We start from the raw sequence: 24,497 nt of genomic DNA, 5'->3' as shown, positions 1-24,497 counted from the left end.
CTGGTGAGACTTTAATTTCTTCCTCACCTCATTTAGGTGAGGTGATTTACTTCTAAGTCCTGAACACTGATATAATGAAATTCAACATAAAGAATGAGGCCCTTCACATGTGTGCATGCGTCTGTGTGAGCAAAGGGATAGTAGAAGACACTATTTAAGTGAAACAGTGTCCACGTGAGGAGCTGTACAGTTCTGCATGCACGTGACATTCCAGTGAATTGCCAGTACAGGGTCCACCCAATAGGCCAGTCCTACCTCTTTACACAGAGATGGATGTCACCAAGATCCTGCTTCAGCCAGTGTACTAACTAGTCACAAATAAGTTTTCATTGGACAGCTGAAGAAAACCAACCAACCTTTGGGCCATCAAGCCCAGGGGGGCCTGCAGGACCTCTGGGACCAGCATTCCCCTACAATGTAGAAGAGGTAAACACTAGTTTAGTCCATTGACTCCACAAATGTCTAAAAGAATTTTAGTAGGTTGCTGACAAAAAAAATCAACCATCTAAAAGGATTATAAGAAAACAAGGTTACAACACATCTGAGACATGGTCACTTCTGCAGCTCCCTTACCATTTTCCCATCCTGGCCATCTCTACCTGGTGGTCCTCTGAGACCTTTATCACCTTTGAAACCTGGGATGCCTGGCAATCCTGGTGGGCCAGGAGGGCATTCAGTGCACACATCCTAGGAGAGAACGTAGGAAAAGAAATTAGTAATACACTGCGGAGCAGAGTGGGGGTCAGCAGCTGAGCTCACACATCCCATGGTTTTTTTCCTAGCAGCTCCAGTTGGACAGGTCCTAACTGATCATCCAGGACCAAAAACCAAGGAAAAGGTCTTCCTAAAGGGGACTTCAGATAGCTGCAAAGCAAGACTACCAAGAACAACCTTGTTTCAAAGCTACAAAACTGTGTCTACACAAGTCTGAAAGCTACGTTACTGCTCAGAGGGCAGATTATTAGGCAAAACCCAGGTGCAGCACAATGTCAGAAAGGATATTTTGCGAGGGAAACTGTATTCAGCAGCCAGCATGGCCAAGGAGAACTCATCTGATGGCATTTGTGAAGACCAAGTGAATGTCACAGTGTCCTGGCCAAATTCTGTCATGGAGATTTACTCCTCCCTCCCTCCAGAACTTTTTGAAGCATCATCTCAGTAGTCTTTGCATTTTTACTATCCATCCTCAGGAAATGAAATACCTTGGGTATGACATTTTCATTTCAAAGGCAGACTCCCTTCAGCAAAAGGGGATTAAATCCTGCCTATAAGAGACAGTGCAGCAGAAGACACTAATCATCAGGTTGGGAATTGGGAGACCTTACTCCAACAACCAACTCTGTCAATGATCCATTTTGCAAAACTGGGGGATAAACTGTCTTTGTAAGTCTTAGTCCTGACATGAATATTTATCTACTTACAATATAAGTACTTGAGAAACACCCAGAACAAGAGGCCTGTTTCATCTGAGATTTTAAGGTGCTGCTTTATACAGATCTGTACCAAGTGTGGAATGAAAAAATACCAAGCAGAAAGAATATGCAAGGCATATGAGTGTATTTAACCATAACATAATCAAAGCACAAAAGCAAAGAAACATCAAAATGATATCCTGTAGCCAAGAATCATTCTCTCACTATTATCCTTATCAGAAATCCCAAACAATACCATACAGTGAAACTTCCAGAAAAACACTTGGCTCCCTAAGAAAGACAGTTCTTCAGTGAAGCCATTTCACAGTGGCAATCTTAAAAGGCTCCTTTTGTAAATGGGATTGGTAAAACCAGGTAATTTTTTAGTTTTAGTTTCTTCTAATCAATAAGAAAGGATTTCTTGCCATGTCCCAAGACTGCTTAAAAATCTCCCAGCTCAGCCCATTTAAATCTGTAAAGATTTTGCAATCAACAGCTATCAAATACTGACTTATTTCCCAGACAACTCCCTACATGAAGAGTAAAAGCAGACAGATAGATCATCACTTTTGAAACATGGGTGCATCTGGGGTTAATTACCTGCATCCTTTCAAATGTACTATGCAAACTGGCTGCATCCACAGTTCAAAATTACTCCAGTCACTATTGAATACATGAAATATCAGACATTTCATGAAAATGGTTTCCAGTTGCTGGTTTAGGTAATACAACTGGACAATGTTTGTTTCTCCTTGGGAATGCATGCCTCAAAGAGCCGAAAAAGGCTCAGAGCTTTTGTAACATACACCGTGTTATAAAGATCTTTGTAGGTCATTTCACTGCTGGGGATGGTAAAAGGATTCTGATCTCCAGCATGTGCTCCAGTGTCTCAGTACCAGGGCAAGTAGGAGACCTGCAAGTTTCAAGCTTTGACAGAGTGTTTAAAGGCACCTTTTGCACTTGTAGCTCTGACACTTTCCCATCACAGACTGTTAGTCAGGTCTGAATCAAACACACAGTTAAACTCCCACCATCATCAAAGGCCGATTACCTTTACGAAGAGATTTATGTCCTCTGGAGAGAGCAGGGGTGGGGAACCCTGTGGAATGAGAAATTCATTATCTCAGGCAAGTTTAAATGTCATCAAAGTATAAGAACATTTCCTGAACATGCTTACGGATTCTTATTGGTTTCCCTTCCCTTCCGTCCCTAGGCCCTGCCTAGGCTGAACATGTACTTCCTGCCCTACATTTTCACTGCACTTCATCATACCTGAAATGAGCTTTTGCTGAGGGTATTTACATGCAGGATATCCTGTTATTTCCATACTGTCCTAAAGCCATCGCAGATACTTTTACCAGAACCCCTTAGTGGTTCTTAGTGTTTTTCAAGTTGCTCAGCTGGAAAGAGCAGCAGTGGAAATGCACTGAAGTGCGCTTCTGAGGTGAGGTGTAGAGGTGGAAACTGAGTTAAAAAGAAGATGTAACGTAGAAGTTGAGTTACATACTGGTTTTCCAGGAGGTCCCCTTTCCCCTGGATTTCCAGGTAGACCCTGCAGATCAAGAGAAAGAGAAATCATCATACAATAATATGAGGAGCTCCCACACTCTGCTGACCGCTCTGGACTAGCGCATTTTACTTTCTGCCACTGAGCACCACTGCTCCTTGCATGTCACAAACAGTAAATTCCTTGAGATATCTGCAACTTTAACATCTTCTGAACCCCTCCTAAATCTCGTTTATCTCTTCTGTTACCTTGTTAAATTCAAGTCACACAAAGCCTGAAATTGCTTTAGTTTGTCTTCTTATCACAGGAAGCACTATGCACTGCAATAATGTGAAGGATGAAGCTTTAAATCCCTGAAGACTCCTGTAACATGCAGAATCAAGGCTTTGCTTTGCATGAGCCTTGCAAACAGGTCCCTTGCACCTGAAATAGCAATGGGCCTTTTGTTTTGTTTGTGGGGGTGTATTAGTGTTGTGGTTGAACTATTGGTATCAGCTTTCTTGTGATGAAGGCATAGAAATGACCAGCGTCCTTAGAATTTAAGGTTCAGGAAGTTACAGTTTGGAAAAGGGACACCACCCCTCAATGGTTTGCTTGTCCTTAGCAAACCATTACTTTGTTAAAAAATAAACATGAATAAATAAGAAAAAAAATCAACAAAGCAAAACAAAAGATTATTTTTGAATCTTTGGATAAAGTGATGCTCATATGAGAAACTAAATTTTTTGGTCAATGTCCAGATGGTGACAGAAATCTGCATTGCAAGGATCCTTGCAGTAGTGTTTTAAGTTGCAATGAGTGATATTTCCCCAAACCATTCTCTGCTAAATTCCTGTATCTACCTGGCCCATCATCCTATGTCATCACTCATGCATATGCATGTTCTATCCTTATTAAGAACCTTAAAGAACATACAAAGTGTGTTCTAGCTATCTTTACCACATACAAAAGGCTGTCCTACGTGACCATTTTTGCACCTGCAAGAACAGTTTCTACTGCCCATTTAAAAGCATCGTATCTCTGTTCAGGTTTGTTGATTTGCAGCAGATCCCACCTGGAAAGGTCTCTGGGATGGTGCCAGATTAATACCCAGGTTGTTAATCAACATGCTGAAGATAACAGCAGTGGCTTTCAATCAGTCTAGTCTTGGCAAGGGATACCAAAGGGACTCTCTGAAACTATCCCATATTTCCACCTGTAAAGCTCCTTTAGAAATTGGCCAAATGCTTTGCCAAGAAGGGGACTGGGCATTCTGTTAATCACCTTATCTCAGGCTGGTCCGCTGTCTCCAATCAGTTAATTGTACTTTTTATACAGACAACTTGATGAAGAGTTACTTGGCTGCCTGGGGATGAATGCCTTAAGCACCTTCAGATACCCTGCTACACCATAATTATAGCTATATGGCAAACTTGGATTTCATCCTTGTATCTCACTTATAACTTAAATCCTGTACCTCTTGCTAGAGGAGAAAGAAAATGGGAAAATACATTGATTGCACCCTTCCTATGTTCACAATAAACACTCCTGGGTCAACAATCCTTTCGTTACCTTGGCTTTCTGACATGAATATTAAGCATGAACTGAAGTGGAACTAAAGTGGAAGCGAAGTAGTACTGAAGTCCAAGGATGAAAGCTTGTTTCCCGAGGAACCAAATCTTCTACAGGTGAGAGCCAAGAGAAGATAAAGTGTGAAGGAGATTCTTGGCTCATAATTACCCTCAAATGTCCTTCTGGGGAATTGAGTAAATATCAGGAAACATTATAACCATTTATAGTTTTGCATATAAGATTGTGGGATGTTCCCAAAATCCCTTCTCTTCTCAGATGCTAATTGCCAGGTCATGTGCTTGGCATCCTCTCCACTGTCGTTCTCAACCACTTCTGCAAGCAGGAAGAGGGTTGCCTAATAACAATTACACAGATCTTATATTCGCAGGCCTGTTTTGCTCAGGAAGATTTACACAGCACTTGCTTGAAGGAGTGCAAGGAAAAACAAACACTTGAGCCATAAGAATCATCCTGGATCAGAAAGCAACACAGAAAAGACAATTCAGAAATGTCTTTTGTGCTGACTATCCATGTAGCTATAAATAAACTATTTCTATCATGGGGATTTTGACAGCCTTTTGCTTGGGGATCTGAAACATGACGTAGTACTACCAGTGGAATTTGAGCATTTGAAGGAGATCTATTTAAAGATCAATGTAGAAAAGACTTCTTAGTTATGAGAAAAGAAGGGAGTGGCTAAAACTGAAATCCTGGGAAAGATTTAAGCACAGCTGTGATATCCACATAGTATCAGATCACCCTGAGACAAAAAAGGGTGGACCTATTTTCCTGAACTCTGTATGATGTGGACCTGGAGATGTCTTTAACAGGTTGCAAATAAGCCAGGACATTGAACTGAACAAACCAGCTGCAGGATGATGGCACTTCAGCATATTGCATTATCAGAGAACAGGCAACTGGAAGCAGAGTCCACAGTAAAGGAAAGATTTCTGGGCTGGAGTTAGAAAAGGATGATAGCAGGGGGCAAGCTGCAAACATTGCTCAGAGCAGGATGAAAGTGCTAGAAGAAAGGCACAGAGGGTATAATTGCACCTGACAAGCTGACTAATGGAGGAGGAAACTGGAAAAGAGAAGGCCAGAAAACAAATACATAAAAAAAGAACTTCAGCAAACCTGCCCCAAAAAAAAGGCATGGTATTGAAAATAAACATTGCTAATGTGATGAAGGGACATGCACAGATCTTCCAGTGTTGGAAAGCTCATAACGTTTGAACACTTTCAGGAGTTTGCAGCCAACAGTGGCTGGCACAAAGTATCCAATGAGTGGTACAGCGAACCAGTGCAGGAAAAAGACATCAGGAGTGAGGAGGTATGATGCACAGATCTTCAAAATACGACACACAGGAATGGTCTCTAACTGGGGATTGATGGAAGCTGTGCAGATGACATGCTGAAAATTGAGGCTTAGGTAAGTAAGTGATGTATGGGAAAATAAAAGTGGAAACCAGTCATGCAGGCTTGTGGCGGGGTAGTTCTATTTCAAGACTGAAAATTAAGCTTGAAAAGCAATAGCTAAAATAGGTTGTAAGTCCCAGGAATAAAAGGCCAATAGGGGATTTAATAAGTGTACTCTGGTTTGGGGTGTATGTATCCTAAAACAAATACAAAGGCTCCTTGAAACTATCTTTCTAACTATATGGGAAAATGAACCCCAGAACAGAAAACTCTGCTTTTCAGCTCTGATGACAGTAATTATGCATCCACAAAGTTTTTGTAATTATGAAAATAAATGCAGGGAAGATTAACTTCTTGGTAACACTGGAACGTAATTATAAATAATTAACATAATTAAAAAGTTATTAATTCAATGTTCATGTTAATTAAAATGATCATAATCAAAATGTAGAAAGAGTCTATTAAATTGGTGCCCTCACTGCTAATAGTAGGACAGGAAAATGCCTCATTCAGATTGTTTTCTAATCTATGGGAATTAAATAGGTATGTGAACAGAAACATTTTATCTCCCAGCAGACAGACAGAGGAGAATGGATGCTTCCCCAAAAATGTGTAGTGTAAGGTTAAGGCCAAAGAGTGTCTGCTCCTTTAGAGGTACACCTTTTTCAAAGCAACAAGGGAAAACAAGGAGGAAGCCATAAATAAGAACATAGAGGGACACAAACCTGACCAACAAATAAGGGAGGCAGTGATGGGAAACAAAGCTGGACAGTGACACTAATTGTTGAAGGCATGTGAGAGTGTGAGAAGGTTTATTCCAGCAAGTTATCTGATCCAGGATGTTGTCACTTTGGAAACTAAGGGAAAAGAAGAAATCAGAAAAGAAATAAACCAAGACACAGAGCGAAACAAGAAACAAACCTTGCAACTCACACTAATTGATAGGCTATCAAGAAACCACAGGCTTCACTTCCAGGAAGATCAAGGTGGCCTTTGCAAGCGGTAAGATCGTAAACCAGGGGGACCCTGAACTGGGAGGGGGTGCAGGAATTGATAGAGATGTGGAGATGCATGAGGGGACATGCATAAGAAAAAGGGAGCAGAGAGGAATAAGCATGGGAGTAGACAGACATATATATATATAAAAGAGACTGTGTAAATGTGTTATAGAATCACAGAATCAACCAGGTTGGAAAAGATCTTTAAAATCATAAAGTCCAACCATTACCCCAGGACTGTCAAGACCACCACTAAACCATGTTACTGAGGGCCTCATCTACATAGTTTTTGAACACATCTAGGCACAATGGCTCCATCCCTGCCCTGGGAAGCCTGTTGCAATACCTGATTACCCTCTCTGTCTGTAAAAGGGGCTGGTTAGTGCAATTGCCTGGCTGAGTCCTGCACCTGATCACTATGATCCTAGCATATCTTCCTAATAATCCTTTCTTAACTATCTCTTGGGATAATGTGTATGTATGTGTGCTGCAAGGACTAAGTGCCAGCTACTGGTGAGACATGCATGTTACTGAAAACTGGCACCAGCTACTGAAGTCAGACTGGGATCCTGGCTCCCAGCCTACCTGTCAGCTACTGGAGTGACTGCAGGGGTCTTTGACCTTTAGTCACCGGGGCGGGAATGGTGTCTCTTCCCAAAACCACCTACTGGGGGACCAGCATGAGCAAAGCGAGTGAGGGGCTCCATGCGGGCAGCTGGTGTGGGACCACAAGTGACATAGCCCGAGTACCTGGTGTCAGCCGGGATGGGTCAAGGGTCTGTATCTTCCCCAGTCCTGCTGTGTGTGTTGCAGGGGATGTGTTTGCATCAGCAAACTTCAAGCTAGACCAGCTGGCAAGGAGGCGACATGTAACTCTCAATATAAGAAATTGGCCAATGTCTCTGAAAGAAGGTGCTTAAGGCTACACTTTTTTAATGCTTAATACAGGAATACTGCCAGCTTAAAATGTGATTTGGATTTTTTGCTCTTCCTAAAGGCAAGTGAAAGTCATATTTGAGGTAATTGGAGGCAGGAAACTAGGCACAATACATAGTAGCCTTGATACGGAACTGATTACTCCTACTATAGGAGAAGTTAAAGACCACAAAAAAGCCTACAGAAAGTACTTTCAGGCTTTAAAAATTAGAGTTTTAGTTAGCCAGGAAAAAAAAGTATTCAAATTTAAGGATAAGAAAATAACATATATGGGACAAGACAGCTTGTCTCAGCTTTGTCTCAAAAGAAGAGAATCTGTAGGGATTTATGGACATAGTGAACTCTAGAGGCCAAATAAACATCAAGCCTTTTGCTAAGAGGAATGGAACAAAACCAAACCAGCATGACTCTACTGTACACATGGACAAGGATTTTCAAACCCTAAAGTTTAATAAAACGAGGCGCTGTCCTGAGAACTTCTGATGTTTGATTGAATTGCCAAAAGATGTTTCAAAAGGTGATCCTGGGCAGTGCTATTGCAAACAATACGGCACATGGTTTTAGGGCTCTAGAAAGAAGCTAGAATGTAGTCATATGCAAAACCCAATCTATTCACTTATGTGAGATAATTCTGGCTAAAGCTATTGCAAAAGAAGTATTGACTTTTCCACCTCTCCAAATACAACTGCAAATCTGATTTGCAGTATCAGGGAATATAACAACTTATAGCAGACACTACCAAGAGCATCTGGTGAGTCTGCAACTGGAAAAAATAAAGCAGAGAATCACGTAATGTATGCAAATGTGATTTAAAAGAACTATTCAGTCCCAGGAAAAAATAAAATGGAATATAGTTGCAAAGGCTACAGCAAAAAATAAGACACCAAGGCAAGTAATTGAAGCTATTACCACTGAATGGCTTGGGAGTTGCATGGTAAACTCATATTAGCAATTCAAATTGAAGCTTTCCTAACCGATGACATACTGTTTAAATACAACAGAGTACAAAAATGGGCATGCTTCAAAGAATACAGGAACACTACATTGATATACAAGAGTGCAAAAGCAGAACAAAAAATCCTTTGTACTAGTCATAAATGAAAGTGGAGATCAAGAAACTGCAAATGCCTGATCTTGTCAGAGTAGGTATCCCTGCTGTTATATCAAGAAATGTTGGAATGTGCCCTGTAGTTACATTTACGCTTCCTGAAATGCAGGTAGAATTGCTTAACAGACGATGAGTCAGGATACAGAGAGCTTCTAACGGCCATATTGAGTGCAATTAAAACAGTTGGTGTAATAAAGGATGCATTTCATCAGTACCATAAGGAATGGTTCTGTTTGGGTAATTTCTGCAGGGAAAAGGAGAAATGTAAAGACTGTAGCACTGCTTGTCCAAGAGCTGATCAGTCAGTGCTGATCTGAATATACCCAGAAAGAGACTCCGAAAAGCTGTCTCTGGCACTCGCCTCACACAATACATTTGTAATAAACCCATCTATTTCAGCTGTTGTTTAAACGGCTTTATTAAAAAATCTCAGACATCTGAGACAGAGTAAGGAGATCTAGTGGCAGTCAGCAGGACATAATCAACCTGAATCTGTGGCTGCTCAGGGACACACGGTGATGGAGGAAAAGAACCATTTCTACTATCATGGTCTGGCCATGGAAGGAATACTCTGGCCATAATCATTTGTATTGTGATAAAGTAAGTGGGAAGAAAACTAGACCTTCTTCTCCAGACATTGCAGGAGGAAAGGAGATCCATCCCATAGGAAAGTACACCCTTTAGGCCAGTTGATGTATATTAAAAAAGCAACATCAGGGTTGAAAATGACTTGCCAAGGACTTTGTGAAAACTGGTACCATTTCAGACATAGAATCATAGAATGGTTTAGGTTGGAAAGGACCTTAAGATCATCTAGTTCCAACCCCCCTGCCATGGGCAGGGACACCTCACACTAGACCACATGGTCCAAGGCTCTGTCCAACGTGGCCTTGAACACTGCCAGGGATGAAGCATTTATCACTTCTCTGGGAAACCTGTGCCAGTGCCTCACCACCCTCAGAGTAAAGAACTTCTTTATATCCAACCTGAACTTCCCCTGTTTTAGTTTGAACCCACTACCCCTTGTAATGATACGTTATGACAGACAGCATCATAAAGCAGCTCTGGAAAGGAGAACTACAAAAGCCCGCTGCCCGCTGCCCCTTCCCCATGGTGTTCTCTCAGCAGGCAAAAATCCAAAGAGCAAGTCTTTCAAACTCTTCAGAGCCTCCTTGCTGGTTTTAATCCAGGACTGGTTTCCACATCACAGAGCTGCTGACCACAGAGTTAAAATCACTCCTCTTTCTGATTCCACACTGCGACAAAACCAGGCAGTGAGAGGGGTCAGCTTTCCAGCTGGGAACCTGCCACGTTTCTCTCTATCTCTCAGCTCCATGACTCACCCACTGAGACGGCACAAGTGAGGACAATGCCCCAAGAGGTTAAAATGTCAGCTTTCATGCACAGTAGCAGCAGCAAAAGGAACTCACACAAAGTTTTTTAACAGCTGTGGCCCTGTTTTCATAGAAATATTGTAAGTTACTTATCTCGGCAGCTTCTAAGAAGTTCCTAGACAGCTTAAATATCATCCTTTCCCAGTGCAGGATCATTCCCCAGTGTATGCTGTCAAGCCCAGTTTCCAGTGTCACTTAAAAGTGGTTCGGTGGTAAAGATCATCACTTCCTTGAGGCAACTCTCCTTAGCCTAACTGGTTTCCCCCTTGACATCCTAACTTGTAAGAGCATCACTTCTGTGAATCATCTCCCTTGGACCATCCTAGTACACTCAATGATTGCAGTTGAGAAAGAGCACAGTTTTTAGGGAAATTAGATTTGAGCATTGTCAGATTTCTTGAGCACTTACACTTTTAGTTTACTTACATCCTGGCCAGGAGGCCCCTGTGGTCCAGGGATACCAGGTACACCGCGGGGACCCTGGTAGGGAAAGAACAGACAAACCGAATGATGTGAGCAGTAGTTATGAGGTGCTTCTTAGCTGAAGACGAGAAATCCTCAACACAATAGTTATTGGGAAAAAAATTAACCAGCAATTAAACTACTAAGAGAGAGTTAAAGGAAAAGAATATAAAGCACACATTGTACTATCACAGTATCAGTCATTTTTGTGCCTCAGAGGACTTTACCTACATCACTAAAGTCAAGCCTCACATACCTTGATTGTAAAGGTAATAATGACTCTTTATAGGAGGCAAGTTTATGAACAGGAGAAAATATGACTGAGCATAGGTCTGTAGAGGAGAAAGGTTCAGATCCTCAGTGCCAAGCTAGTACACTGGCTAGAACTGGCTGTCACGCTGGAGATTCATGCCAGTGTGTACAGAGACCATGGTACACAGTTATCTGTTTCACACCAGTGGATTGCAGCCTTGTAAAACTACATGTTGAGGAACTAAGCGTATTTGTGAATTGCAGAGGTTTCTGTAAGATTTAAGTAAGAAAAATGTTTAAAATGGTTTATTTTTAATCTTTGAAGCCTTGGCTATTAGGTATAGCAGTGTACCTTGAATTACGTGCCTTGAAATACTTTTTTCAGTCAAGGGTTAAACTCATTCTTTCTTTTGTAAGACTATTAACAGGTAAGGAAAAGTTGTCACCATGCTGAGAGTCTAAATCAACTCTCACAACTCAATATAGCAGACAAGTAGTTGGTAATGCACAAGAGAAGTCCCTTTCTGAGAGTCAGGCACCCTGTGACCCTACCATCCTTGGGCAAAAAGAAGCTAAACATGCTTTCATCAAATAACTGGTAGAAACACAATCAGTGAGGTTGCCCCCTCTACATAAAATCTGGATGCAGTTAGAAAGACATACTGTACCAATGACCCTTTGCCTCCTGGAGGTCCCACTGGGCCCTGCAAACAGAAAAGACACAGCAATCAAAACACTTAAAATGCTGATCAGGCTGGGACCTGAAGCAACAACATAAAATTGGAGTAGGAAGGGTGAGGAAAAAGAGAAAGTCTGACAGGCTGCTCATACAGACATTCTTGGGGTGTAGAACACTCACAGCAGGATGCTTAGGGGAATGTCAAAGGCAGAGTGAGAAAAAAAGAGAGAAAAAGGGACCAGAGGGGTCAGCTGTATGCTAACATGATACTTGTCTGACTGAGCCCTGCACTTCATAACCACAGTCATAGAATCATAGAATATCTTAAGTTGGAAGGGACTCATGAGGATCATTGAGTTCAACTGCCTGCTTCTCGCAGGACTGCCTAAATCTAAACCATATGACTAAGAGCATCATCTAGACGCTCCTTGAACTCTGACTTGGTGCTGTGACCGCTTCCCTGGGGAGCCTGTTCCAGTGACTGACTGCTCTTGCAGAGAAGGACCTTTTCCCTATGCCCCATCTGAACTTCCCCTGATGAAGCTTCATTTGGTTTTCTCATGTCCAATTGCTGATCACCATAGAGAGGATATCAGCACCCCCTCCTACACTACCCTCCTTGAGCCCTGGGGAACCCCACTGGTGACTGGCCACCAGCCTGATGTAACCCCATTTACTATATTCACATTAAATCCTGTTTGTAACATGCTTCAGCATGGGTGAGCTCACGAATCTGAGTGGGCCTGAAACCACATGAATTGGTGAGTACACGAGGTCTGAGTGACAGCAACTAGAGGACATTGGGATGCAGAGGCCTGAGTACTGGGCAAAGCAGGTGTACAAATTCAGCTGCAGGAAAGATCCACATTTCATATATATATCCCAACAGTGGCCTTCAAACCCCATCAGCCAGAGAGGGGGAGACAGATTGAGACATTCTTGATCATGTTTCTGAGAGTGCTGTTTAGATTTATATGGGTGTTCATGAAGGCATTGTTCTCTGCATTGGTCTGTGTAGCTGCAAACATGTGTGTACGCGTGTGCATTGCATGTGCATACGCCCATTGGCAGTACGTGCTTAGCAGCGCTACTGGCTGGACCTGGGGACACAGAACCGCAGCACCCTTACAATTCCCCCAGGTCCTGAAGACCACTGTAATCTGCTACCTCTAACAAAAGGAAAAGCATCCCACAGGACCTTTGTGCTCTTTAAATGAGGTCAAAGCAGGGAGTGTAGTGGACGTGCATATGCTATTTTGTTTAGGTGTGTGATTTAAGAAGTTGCAACAGAAGTGATGCACTACCCATATCCAGCATGGATGAGTCAAACACACCCAAAACAAGGCTTGACCTCACTTCTCTGGGGCTGTGTTTGAATAAATTGTCTCACACTGTGACTTCTCTACCTTTGGTTTCTATTTCAGGCACATTAATTCGCTAATCCTCATACTAGTCCTCCGTGCAAGACACTTTAATGCTCTGCTTAAGCAAAGACTAAATACATAATTCTGAACCCCTAGTAATATGAACAGGGCAAGAAAGAGCAAGAGCAAAACCCTTCTACTTATGCAGCACATGCCTCCATTAGGCAGCTTCAGCATAGGCATGTGAATTCACCCAATTTCTCCAAGCAATCCCCTCTTCTGCTTCTGGTTCAGTTGGGAAGAACACAATCTGCTAATGCTCAGTTTATGGCTCAGTGTTATGCAACTGAATACTTTAGCAAAGTAAGAAAATTGTCATCTATGTGCAACAGTAAAGCCCGAGAGGACTTAAAGGGCACAGAAAGAAATAGCAAGAGGACTCTGATTAAAAAGAGTTGCAGTCTCTCAGCTCTGAAGATGAAAGTATTATACACACAATTTTTTCACATTGCTAAAAAGGGTATAGGCTGACACCTTTAATTCAGTATGTGATATGCACTGAAGCAGCTCCACTGACTTTACTCTTCTTTTTTTTCTGTGGGACTCAGTCTTCGTGAAAGTCTGATAGATTCAAGGTTATACAATGTTTTTCAAATTCCAGAGTCTCTGCACTGGAGCTGAGGTTATGATGAAACTACAATGGAAAAAACTATTGTAATAGTTGTTGGAAAACGTATTTAGTGAAGTCGATTAAATAAACAAAGACAAATCGATCAGGAATAGTGTAATATGTACGCGGCTACTTATCCTAACAATGGTCAAACAATGATGACTCACAAAAATAGTAATCTTCTGGTGTGAGAAAAGTGATGTCTACATTTGGGATCAAACTCTTAGTCATTTGTGTTCATAAATAAGCAGATGCGAAGGCCCTAATGAAGAATTACTTTGTCATCTAGTGTACATCAGGATGCAGAAGTGAACTCATCTATCCCTGCACTGAATGTAAAAATCAGTAATTTAAAACTACCCACAGGCTAGTGACTTTCAAACAAGCCAGATACTCATTTGTTAATCTCTTTTTAATATTAATGACTGAACATTAGGAAATGCAAGAACATCACTGTTCCTTAGATAAATGGTAACAAATAACACCCAGCAAATCTTCAGTCATCAGTAACTGTGACGACCATGAAGGCCATGACATAGTCATAATGCAAAATATGACTGACCCAGTCTACTTTACTTTATATGGTATTCAACTTGGTAAAAGCAAATATGAAGTGGAAATCTAGCTCATAAAACTAGATTTGTCAACCAGGATTACACAGCAATATGACATCATTTCAAGGTTAATTGCCAGTACTAATTGGGAAACTTGTATCTAGATAACCACAACAACGAAACATTGGCTATGATTGGTACAGTATCATGGTGTGTGAAAGGGGTTGCAAAAGAATACAAGGTCTCAGATACCACCTAGCAATTACAGCTGGAAATAAAGTTTGATTCCTCCTAAACATCTCGCTTACAAATTCAGAGCACATCTGGAGGTCTCTGAGCAAAGCTACAGCCAGAGCACTCCCAAATCCCCCTCATCTCAAGATGAGCTGTATATGACAAGTACTGAAAAGACCAAACTCCAGCGATATGAAAATCCAAACTTTCCACAGCAGAATCCCAGATACAGGGGCCAGAGGTGAGAGCAGATCTGGATGTTTTGTAGGAAATCATGGGGACACTGGCTCTCTTGGAATGCAGCAATTTAAGCAACCTGATTTTGTATTTCCCCATCAGTGCTGACTATATCACTGATGTGGGCATGTGTGTCCCACTCATCCCTCCTAATAAGGTGACAGCAAGGTTCCATCTGCCCAGCAGACCAGACCTGCTGGCTCAGCACAAATCTCAACTCACATCCACAGCCAATGTGTCAAGATGACACAGAAAAGTCAGGAGTAACAGCCAGTGATATGAATTGCTCCTATAGCACTTCTCTGCCTTTCAACTGAAAATGAATGCATCAAGAGCTCTCACAACAGACTTGTAGACATCTGAGCCACAGTGACAGCTTCTTGACTAGTTTGCAGTTTGCCTCTTCAGAGGGTGAAATGTCCAACATGCTTTTGGTACAGCTGAGCACAGGCAACGTGTTCCCGAGATGCTGATGGGTTTTTGTCTTGTTACAAATTCTAGCAGGACCTGTTACTTACAGGGAGTCCAGTCAGCCCGATTCCTGGTGCACCTCTGTCTCCTGGCTGTCCAGGGAGGCCAGGAGGTCCCCTCTCACCCTGAAACAAAGAAAGAAGTTAAGGGCTTTGTGCACTGTTGAGAAAACATAGGTGTCCCTGACCATGGCAGGGGAGTTGGAACTAGATGATCTTAAGGTCCTTTCCAACCCAAACCATTCTATAATTCTATGATTCTATGAATCATAGAATAGTTTGGGTTGGAAGGGACCTTCAAAGGTCATCTAGTCAAACCCCCATGCAATGAGCAGGGACATCTTCATCTAGATCAGGTTGCCCAGAACCACATCCAGCCTGGCCTTCAATGTCTACAGGGATGGCGCATCCACCACCTCTCTGGGCAACCTGTGCCAGTGTTGTACCACCCTCATTGTAAAGAATTTTTTCCTCACATCCAGCCTGAACCCCCCCTCTTTTGGTTTAAAACCATCATCCCTCTTCCTATCAAAACAGGCCCTGCTAAAAAGTCTCTTTCCATCTTTTTACAGGCCTCTTTTAAGTACCGAAATGCATTCAGGTTCTACAACAAACATAACACTGATACATCCTGACCTCATCCTGCCCACAGAGGAACAGTATTAGGCTGTGACAGCATGGGGATATGGTGACAGATAGTGTGTGACAGTTACTGTCACATCATGCCAAGAAAATTGCCCCCTTCCTTTACAGACCCCAGACCACTTCTGTGAGCACTCACACAATGTCAGTGTGTGCCACATCACGTAACAGTGTCGGAACGCAACCTCTACAAGTATTTTACTTTAGTGCACAGCACCCAATTTCCAGCATTTGCCATTGCCTGCAGAGTATTAGGCACCGTCCTCAGCTTGGGGAAATGCTAAGTACCATAATGTGCTTTTCTTTCTGTCTTTCTATGGTAGATGGCTAACCTGCAAACATTACTCAATATTTAGAATCATAGAATCAGCTAGGTTGGAAAAGACCTTGAAGATTATCAAGTCCAACCTTTAGTCCAGCACTGCCAAGGCCACCACTAAACCATGTCATTGAGGGCCTCATCCGCATGTTTTTTGAAAACTTCCAGGGGCAGTGACTCCAGCACTGCCCTGGACAGCCTGTTCCAATGCCTGACCACCCTCTCGATGAAGAGATTGCTCCTAATCTCCAATCTAAACCTCCGCTGGTGAAGCTTGAGGCCGTTTCCTCTTGTCCTATCACTTGTTAATTGGGAGAAGACACTGACCCCACCTCACTACAACCTCCTGTCAGGCAGTTGTAGAGAGCAATAAGGTCCCCCCTGAGCTTTCTCTTCTCCAGACTAAACCCCCAGGTCCCTCAGCCGTTCCTCATCACACTTGTGCTCCAGGCCCTGAACCAGCTCCGTTGCCCTTCTCTGGACCCGCTCCAGCACCTCAATGTCTCTCTTGTATTCTAGTGTGGCCTCACCAGCGACAAAAATTTATCCATGGAAGAAAGAATTATGGATGTTCGGTTACATCTTAATGTTCTCCTTTCTTTTACCAAAATAGGCCTACTCATACTAGTGTACGATCAATTTGGGAGTAAGAAAATTAGTCAACGATTCTACTATTCTCTCTAGAGGACTATACTATAAAAGGAGAGACTTCCTTTCTAAAAAGCAGAATTTTCAACAGTAAAACCTGCAGAGCACAGAAAACTTCTTGACGTTATTTAATGGACATTGTAGACGGAGGACTAAGAAAGGATTCAGCTGCAATACTTAAATTTAAAGCCTGTTCTTTTGTAATCAAGTAAGATTTTTGTGGATTATATTGTAGTTGTGAGATTTGGTCTCATGTTGGCAGTAGATTTATAACAATGAATCTTATTTCTGTTATTTATTGTTATGCTATTTCCAATTATATAGAAGCATGATAGAAAAATCATTACTCATGGATTCTGCCCACCCAAAGTTCAGTCTGCAATATCTCCTAATTTTTTCCCTTTGTCTATTTCTTCTCATACTAATCTTATCTTACAAAGAAACAACTGCAAGGAGAGTGAGAGAAAATATATTCTGATTAGTTCAAACACTCCAGCAGATCCTTTAACTCTATTTTATTCAAGAACATAATTTCAATACAAGAAGTCCAATAGCATTTCCCCATGCACAATTAAGATTCTTACCACCTTGTGTTGATATTGAATAGGGTATTTCATAAGGTATCTTTCAATGGTTTTTTTCTGACTTTTATATTAATTCTCAGCCTATTATTGTGTGTTCTGAACTCTCAAAAGATACATACAATTATAATGCATTTATACAGAATGCAGCAAAATGAAAGCATTTCATAGCAGTCTGATTATTTCAAAAATACAGGACCAAGATGGATCTAATCTCATACTGCAATATTCCTACTTATATCATTTACAGAATCTGTTCCAACATCCCATTCTTCTTCCAATCCAGACCAGGACACAGAATTTCAAAGAGGAGAATTTCTGACATGTCTGATTGAAGATTCAAGCACAAATCAGATGCTTCCAGAAGCAAAGGTTTTTGCTGTTCTGTTACTTTCTCTATTTGCTGTGTATTTATAAGGGAATAAAGATTACATTCAGCTGAAGAAATTAGTGTCATTAGCACCATCAACTAGGTAGTCTTTGCCTTAACTACAAAATAGGAGGGTAAACCAGGACCATCTGGTCCCATTGGAAAACAATTCACATCTTCCTTGGAGAGAGATGAGTGCTATGGAGGAGTGCTCTTTGAGGGGCTGACAGGCAGTCTCAAGAGTAGATCATCCTTTAGCTACACAATGTCTCTCTAGCTGCATGGATTAGAGGTCTCCAGTCAAAGTTTCCCTGCAAAAGTGTACACTAAGCCCTTAGTCTGTGTTGAATCCATACAATGCTGGAAGGATTTTTAAATATGGATAATGAACACAGCTAATTCATATCTTAATCATTTTACATCTACATTAATAAAGAAATCTTTAACAGAGAAAGGAACTTCCTAAAAGGCTAGAAGTGCACTTTTGAGTGGCAGCTTCACAAACTCTTTTTATCCAGTGAAAACCAGACATGTTTTCACCATAATGTTTTCTCCAGTTCCAGCAATTGAGAGAACCAGTCCACAATAAAGTCCATGCTCACCTTGTGTCCAAAGGGTCCTGGCAAGCCTGGTGGGCCTCTTTGTCCCTAAAGTGATAGAGCCAAAACCAGAAAGCAGTCACCATTCAACCAAACAGGAGCCTGATAGTCAAGGCAGCAAGCATCCCCATCGCCACCCTCCTTACCTCACACTGTTCTGGTGATACTTTACTGATAACATGTAAGCAAATCAAATAATCTGCTAACTTGGCTACAATTAAATGATTTTAGGGAACTGCCATCAAGCTAATCATTTTTTTACTGGTCACAAAGACAATGGCTACTCCTTGTGGAGGTCTGCGTTTTCAACAGCCACCACAGCACACCGAAGAGGGTTTAATGTTCAGAAATACAGCTTCAATTCTTTCTGCCTTTTTGCCATTGTGATCTGCAGCATCTTGCACAGACAGGCCCTTTGTGTCTTCACGTAGACAGCATGTGATCACTTGTGACAATGCAGCCTAACTCTACCACAAATCCACCGTTCTGCAGAAGTCATGTTCATCTATCTCAAATTGAGGTACTCAGGCACAAACCTTGCCAGTAGTACTTACCTGTTCTCCATCTTTTCCCTTACCAGGCAAACCTGGCTCTCCAGCACGCCCTGGCTCACCAGCTGGCCCAGGTAAACCCATTTTTCCTTCTTTTCCAGGATCACCCTGCAGAAGACAATCCAGCAAAACTCTTAGTAGCATACATAAATCATTCAGGTCTTTCATTAGGACTGAAATATACACATTTTTTTCAAGTCTTCTCATCTGAATTTCTCTTGACATCCTAGGAAACCTCTTTTACAGGAAGCCTTTTCCTTCAGTAATCTGAAGGCACGGGTAGTTTTCCTTAAGGAAAGTAAAAGGACACTTCAAAATGTTTTGGGAATCAGCTATATGTGACGGTGTGCTCCCCCCCTTCCCAAACCTGACCTTTATTTCCCATAACCCTGCTAAAGTGATAACCATCAGTGGCAATTGTAACAGATGCATCCAGCTGAAAGTGGAGAGAGATAACAATACAATAGCCAAAGGCTAATTTGAACAATGCACCCACCTACCCAAGTGCTGACCAATGTCTAACTCCAGCCAAATTTGGAAAAAACTAACATCTGAAGTTGATCCGCAAATATCAACAATCCTCTTACACTATCAATAATGGGAAAGCCAAGATTCATTGAGCTTTCCAGCACTGTACTGGGCTATATGCCATGATCTCTCCCTGAATAGGGACACCTCTCAAGGTTACTCCTCTGAGGAGTTAAGGATGCAAGAGGATCCTTTCTGAACCTCATAACTCAACAGGAAGGTCTCCCTGACAGTTTCATCTGGCACTGCCCTCTATGCAGTAAATAAACGTGCCATCAAATCTCATTAAACCACTGTCACATTTACCATTGAACTTTGTTAACTCGCTGTCTTGTATCAATAAAATATATCGCTGCTTCTCTTTTGCGAGTGAAGTGCATGACTCCATCCACCACGCTATATGAGAGAGCCCTTGCCCCACACATGACCCTGAGGTAGATCTCGGTACTCTGGAAGATGATTTGACTTAAGGGGCTAGGATTCATTCCCTTTTAAACTCCTTAAATATACATTATGGGGCCATGTTTCTGATTAATCATTCTGACTCCAGCAAACAAAGGTCAGGACATCAGCATGCTGGGCTCTGTGCAAAGTATGAGTAAATGACAAACCCCTGACTTAGAAAGCTCACTGCCTAGCTATGAGGTGGGACATAACAGTTAGGCAAGGCAGGCAAAAGGTAAGAGAGGGTGCACTAGAAAGCTAAGCTAATGATCAGTTAGAACAACTTATCAGGAAAGAAGAAATCTCAGTTTCCTAAACATGAAAGCCAGTTTTTCTTCCAGCTTTGGGTTTACAGTGATGAATAGGAGATACTTAAATCACCAAACCCCTGCTCCTATCAGGCAATGAGAACAGCAGAAGATCACCATTACAAAATGTGCAGCGGTGGCCTCACTGTATCCAGTTGTATCTCAGTGGTTTTATTAAGTAAATTATAAAGCTGCAACAGGGTAAAAACTTTATAGCATGTGTAATAGAGGAGGTCAGACAAAATGATCTAATGAGCCCATGTGTCTTAACCATCCACAAACATAATGTCCCAGTCCAGACCGCTTCTGTCCCAGGTTACTTAAAATCATAGAATCATAGAATAATGCCCAAGAAGCAAAGAAACAAATTTGTGAAAGAACAAACTCACCTTTTCCCCTTTTTCTCCTTCTTTTCCTGGTAGCCCAGGGTGTCCAGGCACACCCTGGAGAGAAAAGAACTTTGAAGCTTAAAACTTTCTTTTTAGGCAGTGTAGCAACTGGATTGACCTGTGGGTTTAGTACACTCTATCTCAAGGATTAGTATCAGTTTTACATTTCCCAGTACAGGCAACCTGTAATCCAGAGAACACCACAGAAAAGCTGTGTACCAAGTCCTTAAAGAAGGGTTGGGGTTTTTCATTTCCAATACAAAAAAGAGCTGAAGAGCAAAAGCAGAAATTGAGCTAATCCCGGATTTGTGCATTCTCCTTCTACCAATAACTACATTTTTTCACTCCACGGAATCTTCAGCAGTTCCTAATCCATTACCAACAAACTCCCAATCAACACCTCTGTATCAGAGATGCCCAAAGTCTCACAATATTATTTTTCTTATGGCTACTGCTCTCCAAAACTATTCCTTGGGAAACAGCTATGTTCATTTTACCTCTATTTCAGGTTTTAATCCTTTTCATGGCCTGGCAAATCTCAAAGGATTCCTTGTCAAAATATAGATGATGTAGAGCTCTAAATTAAATCCTGTAACTTCTTAACTCACCAAAACACGTGATGGAGTGGTACTCCATTTTAAGATGTGAAATGATGTCCTGGCACCAGCAAGATTGCATTGACCTCCTGTAATGCATGGGAGCCTAGCTGAGAGTTGATTCCCACTCATGACCGAGAGATGTAACAAAGTATGTTTTTTGTCGAAGTGTATTTGGCAGAGTATATATGTGAATGTTCCTTGTGACAACAGTGAGATCATGAGAAACTGCACGGCCTCACAAGTAAACAACTACAGAGCTGTCATAAAGCCGGTTGTTTTTCTAAGGGTATAAAAGCAGCACCTTCTTGTAGCTGATTCTGAGTCCTCACTTACGAGTGGATGCACCATGCAGAAACTTTCCCAACTGCCTGAGACTCCCGGCATCAGCTGCAATGGGGATTCCCAGCTGGAAGCATGGGCCTGGATGATGATTCATTGGTGATTTATTTCTTCTTAACCTCTGTTTTCTCTATACAGTAATGATTTGATGCATTGCTAATTTTCCTCTGTACTTTACTTATATATAGATATATGACTTGCTTTATTGTACTTGTTTGCTATATGTAGATATACACCCGATTTGCCATAGTGTGCTTGTTTGCTCTAGTGTGTTACTGTGCTTGTTCAATAAACTGTGCATGTTATACAGCTAGTCTATGGTCATTTTGTTGCATACTCTGCCTGTCAGCAGAACACCTCCTCAGGATGGATGCAATAATTATTTTCCTTTCTGTAGCAGTAAAGATTATTTCCTACTATAGTAGCTTTGTTAGATAATATATTGGTACCACTGGTATAGAAGTTTGCTTAAAGGAACATGAAATTGAAAATGGTCTTCACTTTCAATATCATCTTTCAGTTTGAAATTTAATCACTACATGAATACAATCAAATGTATCTATCTTAACAATTAGCAGAAAGGCAATTTAAGATTTCTTGGATTGCCCAGGCAATAAACTCTGACTTAAAGAGCCCTTTGTGCTAAACCACTGTGCTGAACATGTTAGAAAATGGGGTCTAACTGCTGTTTTTCACTTACTTGGATGTAAACAAAGAGAAACCCCAACTACTAGAATGAAAATTACACTGGTGAACAGGGAGTAGGTTAGTCCAGAAATTTCTTTTGCGAACACGAAAAGCTCTATCAACTTAGTGGTGGTGATGAACACCTACTGAGGTAAGGGCACTCTATTGATTTCGAAGCTTTGATTATAGGATCAAATACTTAGATGCTTTCATAATAAAAATGGGTGTTTACCATGCAATTTTTATATCAAGAAGTCATGTTTTCAAAAGGAAAGGAAAAATTAAAATGAGGCAAAGGAAACAAACCCAAGACAATAAATATTGCAACTTTTCTCTTGAAGAGCTGGCAGCAAAAATCACTTTTAACCATTTGATGAGGAACAAAGCAGCTCCATGCCTCCCTCTTGCTACAAATGAGTATATGTTTCATGGATACACCATTCCCAGGTGCCTCCAGATATTTCAATTCAACCATTAAAAATGTGTAATGAAACACAGCCTTTTGAACCTGATAATAAACCCTGTGGAAGGGAAGACTAGAAATACTCAATAAAGAAATGAGGGCACAGATAGGAAAACAAATACACTGGTACATACATACCACATTTCCTGGTAAGCCTCTTGGACCTGGGGGTCCTGCTGGCCCAGTCACACCCTGTGTTAAGAAAATGAAGTGCATGTGCATGTGTAATTCACAACTTGTACCACCATAGGAGCAAGATGTTCCTTGTAAGACTGGAGTTTATGTCAGACAAGGTGTTGTACAAGCACAAAGAAAACAACAGCATTTTTGTGAAATACCTTGTGGTGTAAAGAAGCATAAAACAATGCAAAACGGATGAGGACTCTCTTTGGGAGCTTAAAATTACCTTCCATCAAAATAAATCCTAACTCTAGCCTAAAGGAAGAAAAGTCTAGTCCTGAAACATCAAAAGAAAGGAGGAAAGTATGTTGATTTAACATTAAAATATAAATCTAGGTCAACAAAATATGCTTTGTTGACAATTCTACCTTTTTCTACTCTGGGGAACACTACCTGAAAACACTCATTTGCACTAAATAGATGAACGGCACAAACCATTCAGAGTGTTATAGTTCAGAATTGCAGGTCTCTTCTGTTTGGAAGTGAAAGATTTTTAGGGTGGGAAAGCCCATGTGTGTCTCCAAGAATGCCTGGGGGACATGAGAGGACTTATATCTGGGGATTTATGTCCCCATAGAGATGCATGTTTGGGGTTACCAGGCTACATTTAGACATTTTCCTCTATACTTGACCATATCAGGTTGAAGTTGCTACCTCTGCAGTTGTTTGTCACCTTGCAGTGGCCAGGGCTCACCTCTCATCACAGCTTTGCAAGGAAAAGAATTTCTACTAGGATACCTAATCCATTTAGGGCTAAACCAGCCAGACTATCCAGCAGACTGAAACCATCTGACTTGGAGTACAGAGAAATCCTTCTACTGGAAGGGTTGGACAGCAACATCTTGCAGAAGGATAATGCAAACAGTTGGGAGATGATGGAAATCTTCCACAACACAGCTCTTCACATAGTAAATGCCTATCTGTTGCCTTTGGCTCACAAAAAGACAATTAAAGGTTTCCTCATGTCTGTGTTATTTACAGTCATTTACTTATGAGTCAATAGAAACATTTGATGCAGGAGCAGTCTGTGAAAGAATGTGCCTGCATATACCTCCATTTCCATATCATCAACATTCTCCGAGCCATCAGGTTACACAAAGAAATAAAACCAGTGGATAGCTTTGGTGGAAGGAAGACTAAGAAGTCCTTCAGTGAAGAGTGAAAGAGAGCTGGAAATGGGCAATGCAGAGTTTAGGGTCAAAGCACTGATAGAGGCAATATCTAAAAAAGCCCAAGAAGGAAAACCAAGAATACAAAGGTGGAAGAAGAAATTTCCATGTTCTAGGATGCTTCATTTGTATTTCCTATTCCCTCCTTCTTCCAGACTCATCCTCTCTCTCAATCATTATTTCAAACAGTTCTTCAGTCTCTTTCTCTGTTTGCAAAGAAAGCACGTGGCCTTTTATTCAGCTGCAAAGGGCTTAAATGCTGTTACAATAGTAAAACAGGACTTTGCTGTTCTTTAGCACACAGTCAGGCAACAGCAGCACTCATACAACACACATCTCAAAAAGCCCTATGTGATGATTCCTCTGGTGATGAGCCTGTATTAAAGAAAGCAGAATTGACTAAGAAGCCTAAAACCAACCATGGTCAAAACCTATGT

At 41.4% G+C, this 24,497-nt stretch overlaps 1 protein-coding gene across 1 annotated transcript in view; it reads right to left on the bottom strand.

Moving 5' to 3' along the window:
* The window catches only part of COL22A1 (collagen type XXII alpha 1 chain), a 226,935-nt gene that overhangs the window by 27,969 nt on the left and 174,469 nt on the right, over window positions 1-24,497 (bottom strand). Inside the window, exons 36-46 of the mRNA XM_030505667.1 lie at window positions 22,850-22,903; window positions 20,624-20,677; window positions 18,958-19,062; window positions 18,407-18,451; window positions 15,293-15,370; window positions 11,705-11,740; window positions 10,749-10,802; window positions 2,920-2,964; window positions 2,464-2,511; window positions 574-687; window positions 357-410 (exon numbers count right to left, since the gene is read on the bottom strand). Coding sequence (XP_030361527.1) covers window positions 357-410; window positions 574-687; window positions 2,464-2,511; window positions 2,920-2,964; window positions 10,749-10,802; window positions 11,705-11,740; window positions 15,293-15,370; window positions 18,407-18,451; window positions 18,958-19,062; window positions 20,624-20,677; window positions 22,850-22,903 — 687 coding nt within the window. The remainder of the gene's footprint in view (window positions 1-356; window positions 411-573; window positions 688-2,463; window positions 2,512-2,919; window positions 2,965-10,748; window positions 10,803-11,704; window positions 11,741-15,292; window positions 15,371-18,406; window positions 18,452-18,957; window positions 19,063-20,623; window positions 20,678-22,849; window positions 22,904-24,497) is intronic.

Source organism: Strigops habroptila, chromosome 1 (assembly GCF_004027225.2).
Source record: "Strigops habroptila isolate Jane chromosome 1, bStrHab1.2.pri, whole genome shotgun sequence".
In the NCBI taxonomy this organism is placed as follows: Eukaryota; Metazoa; Chordata; class Aves; order Psittaciformes; family Psittacidae; genus Strigops; species Strigops habroptila.
This window is presented reverse-complemented; position numbering and strand designations above follow the sequence as displayed.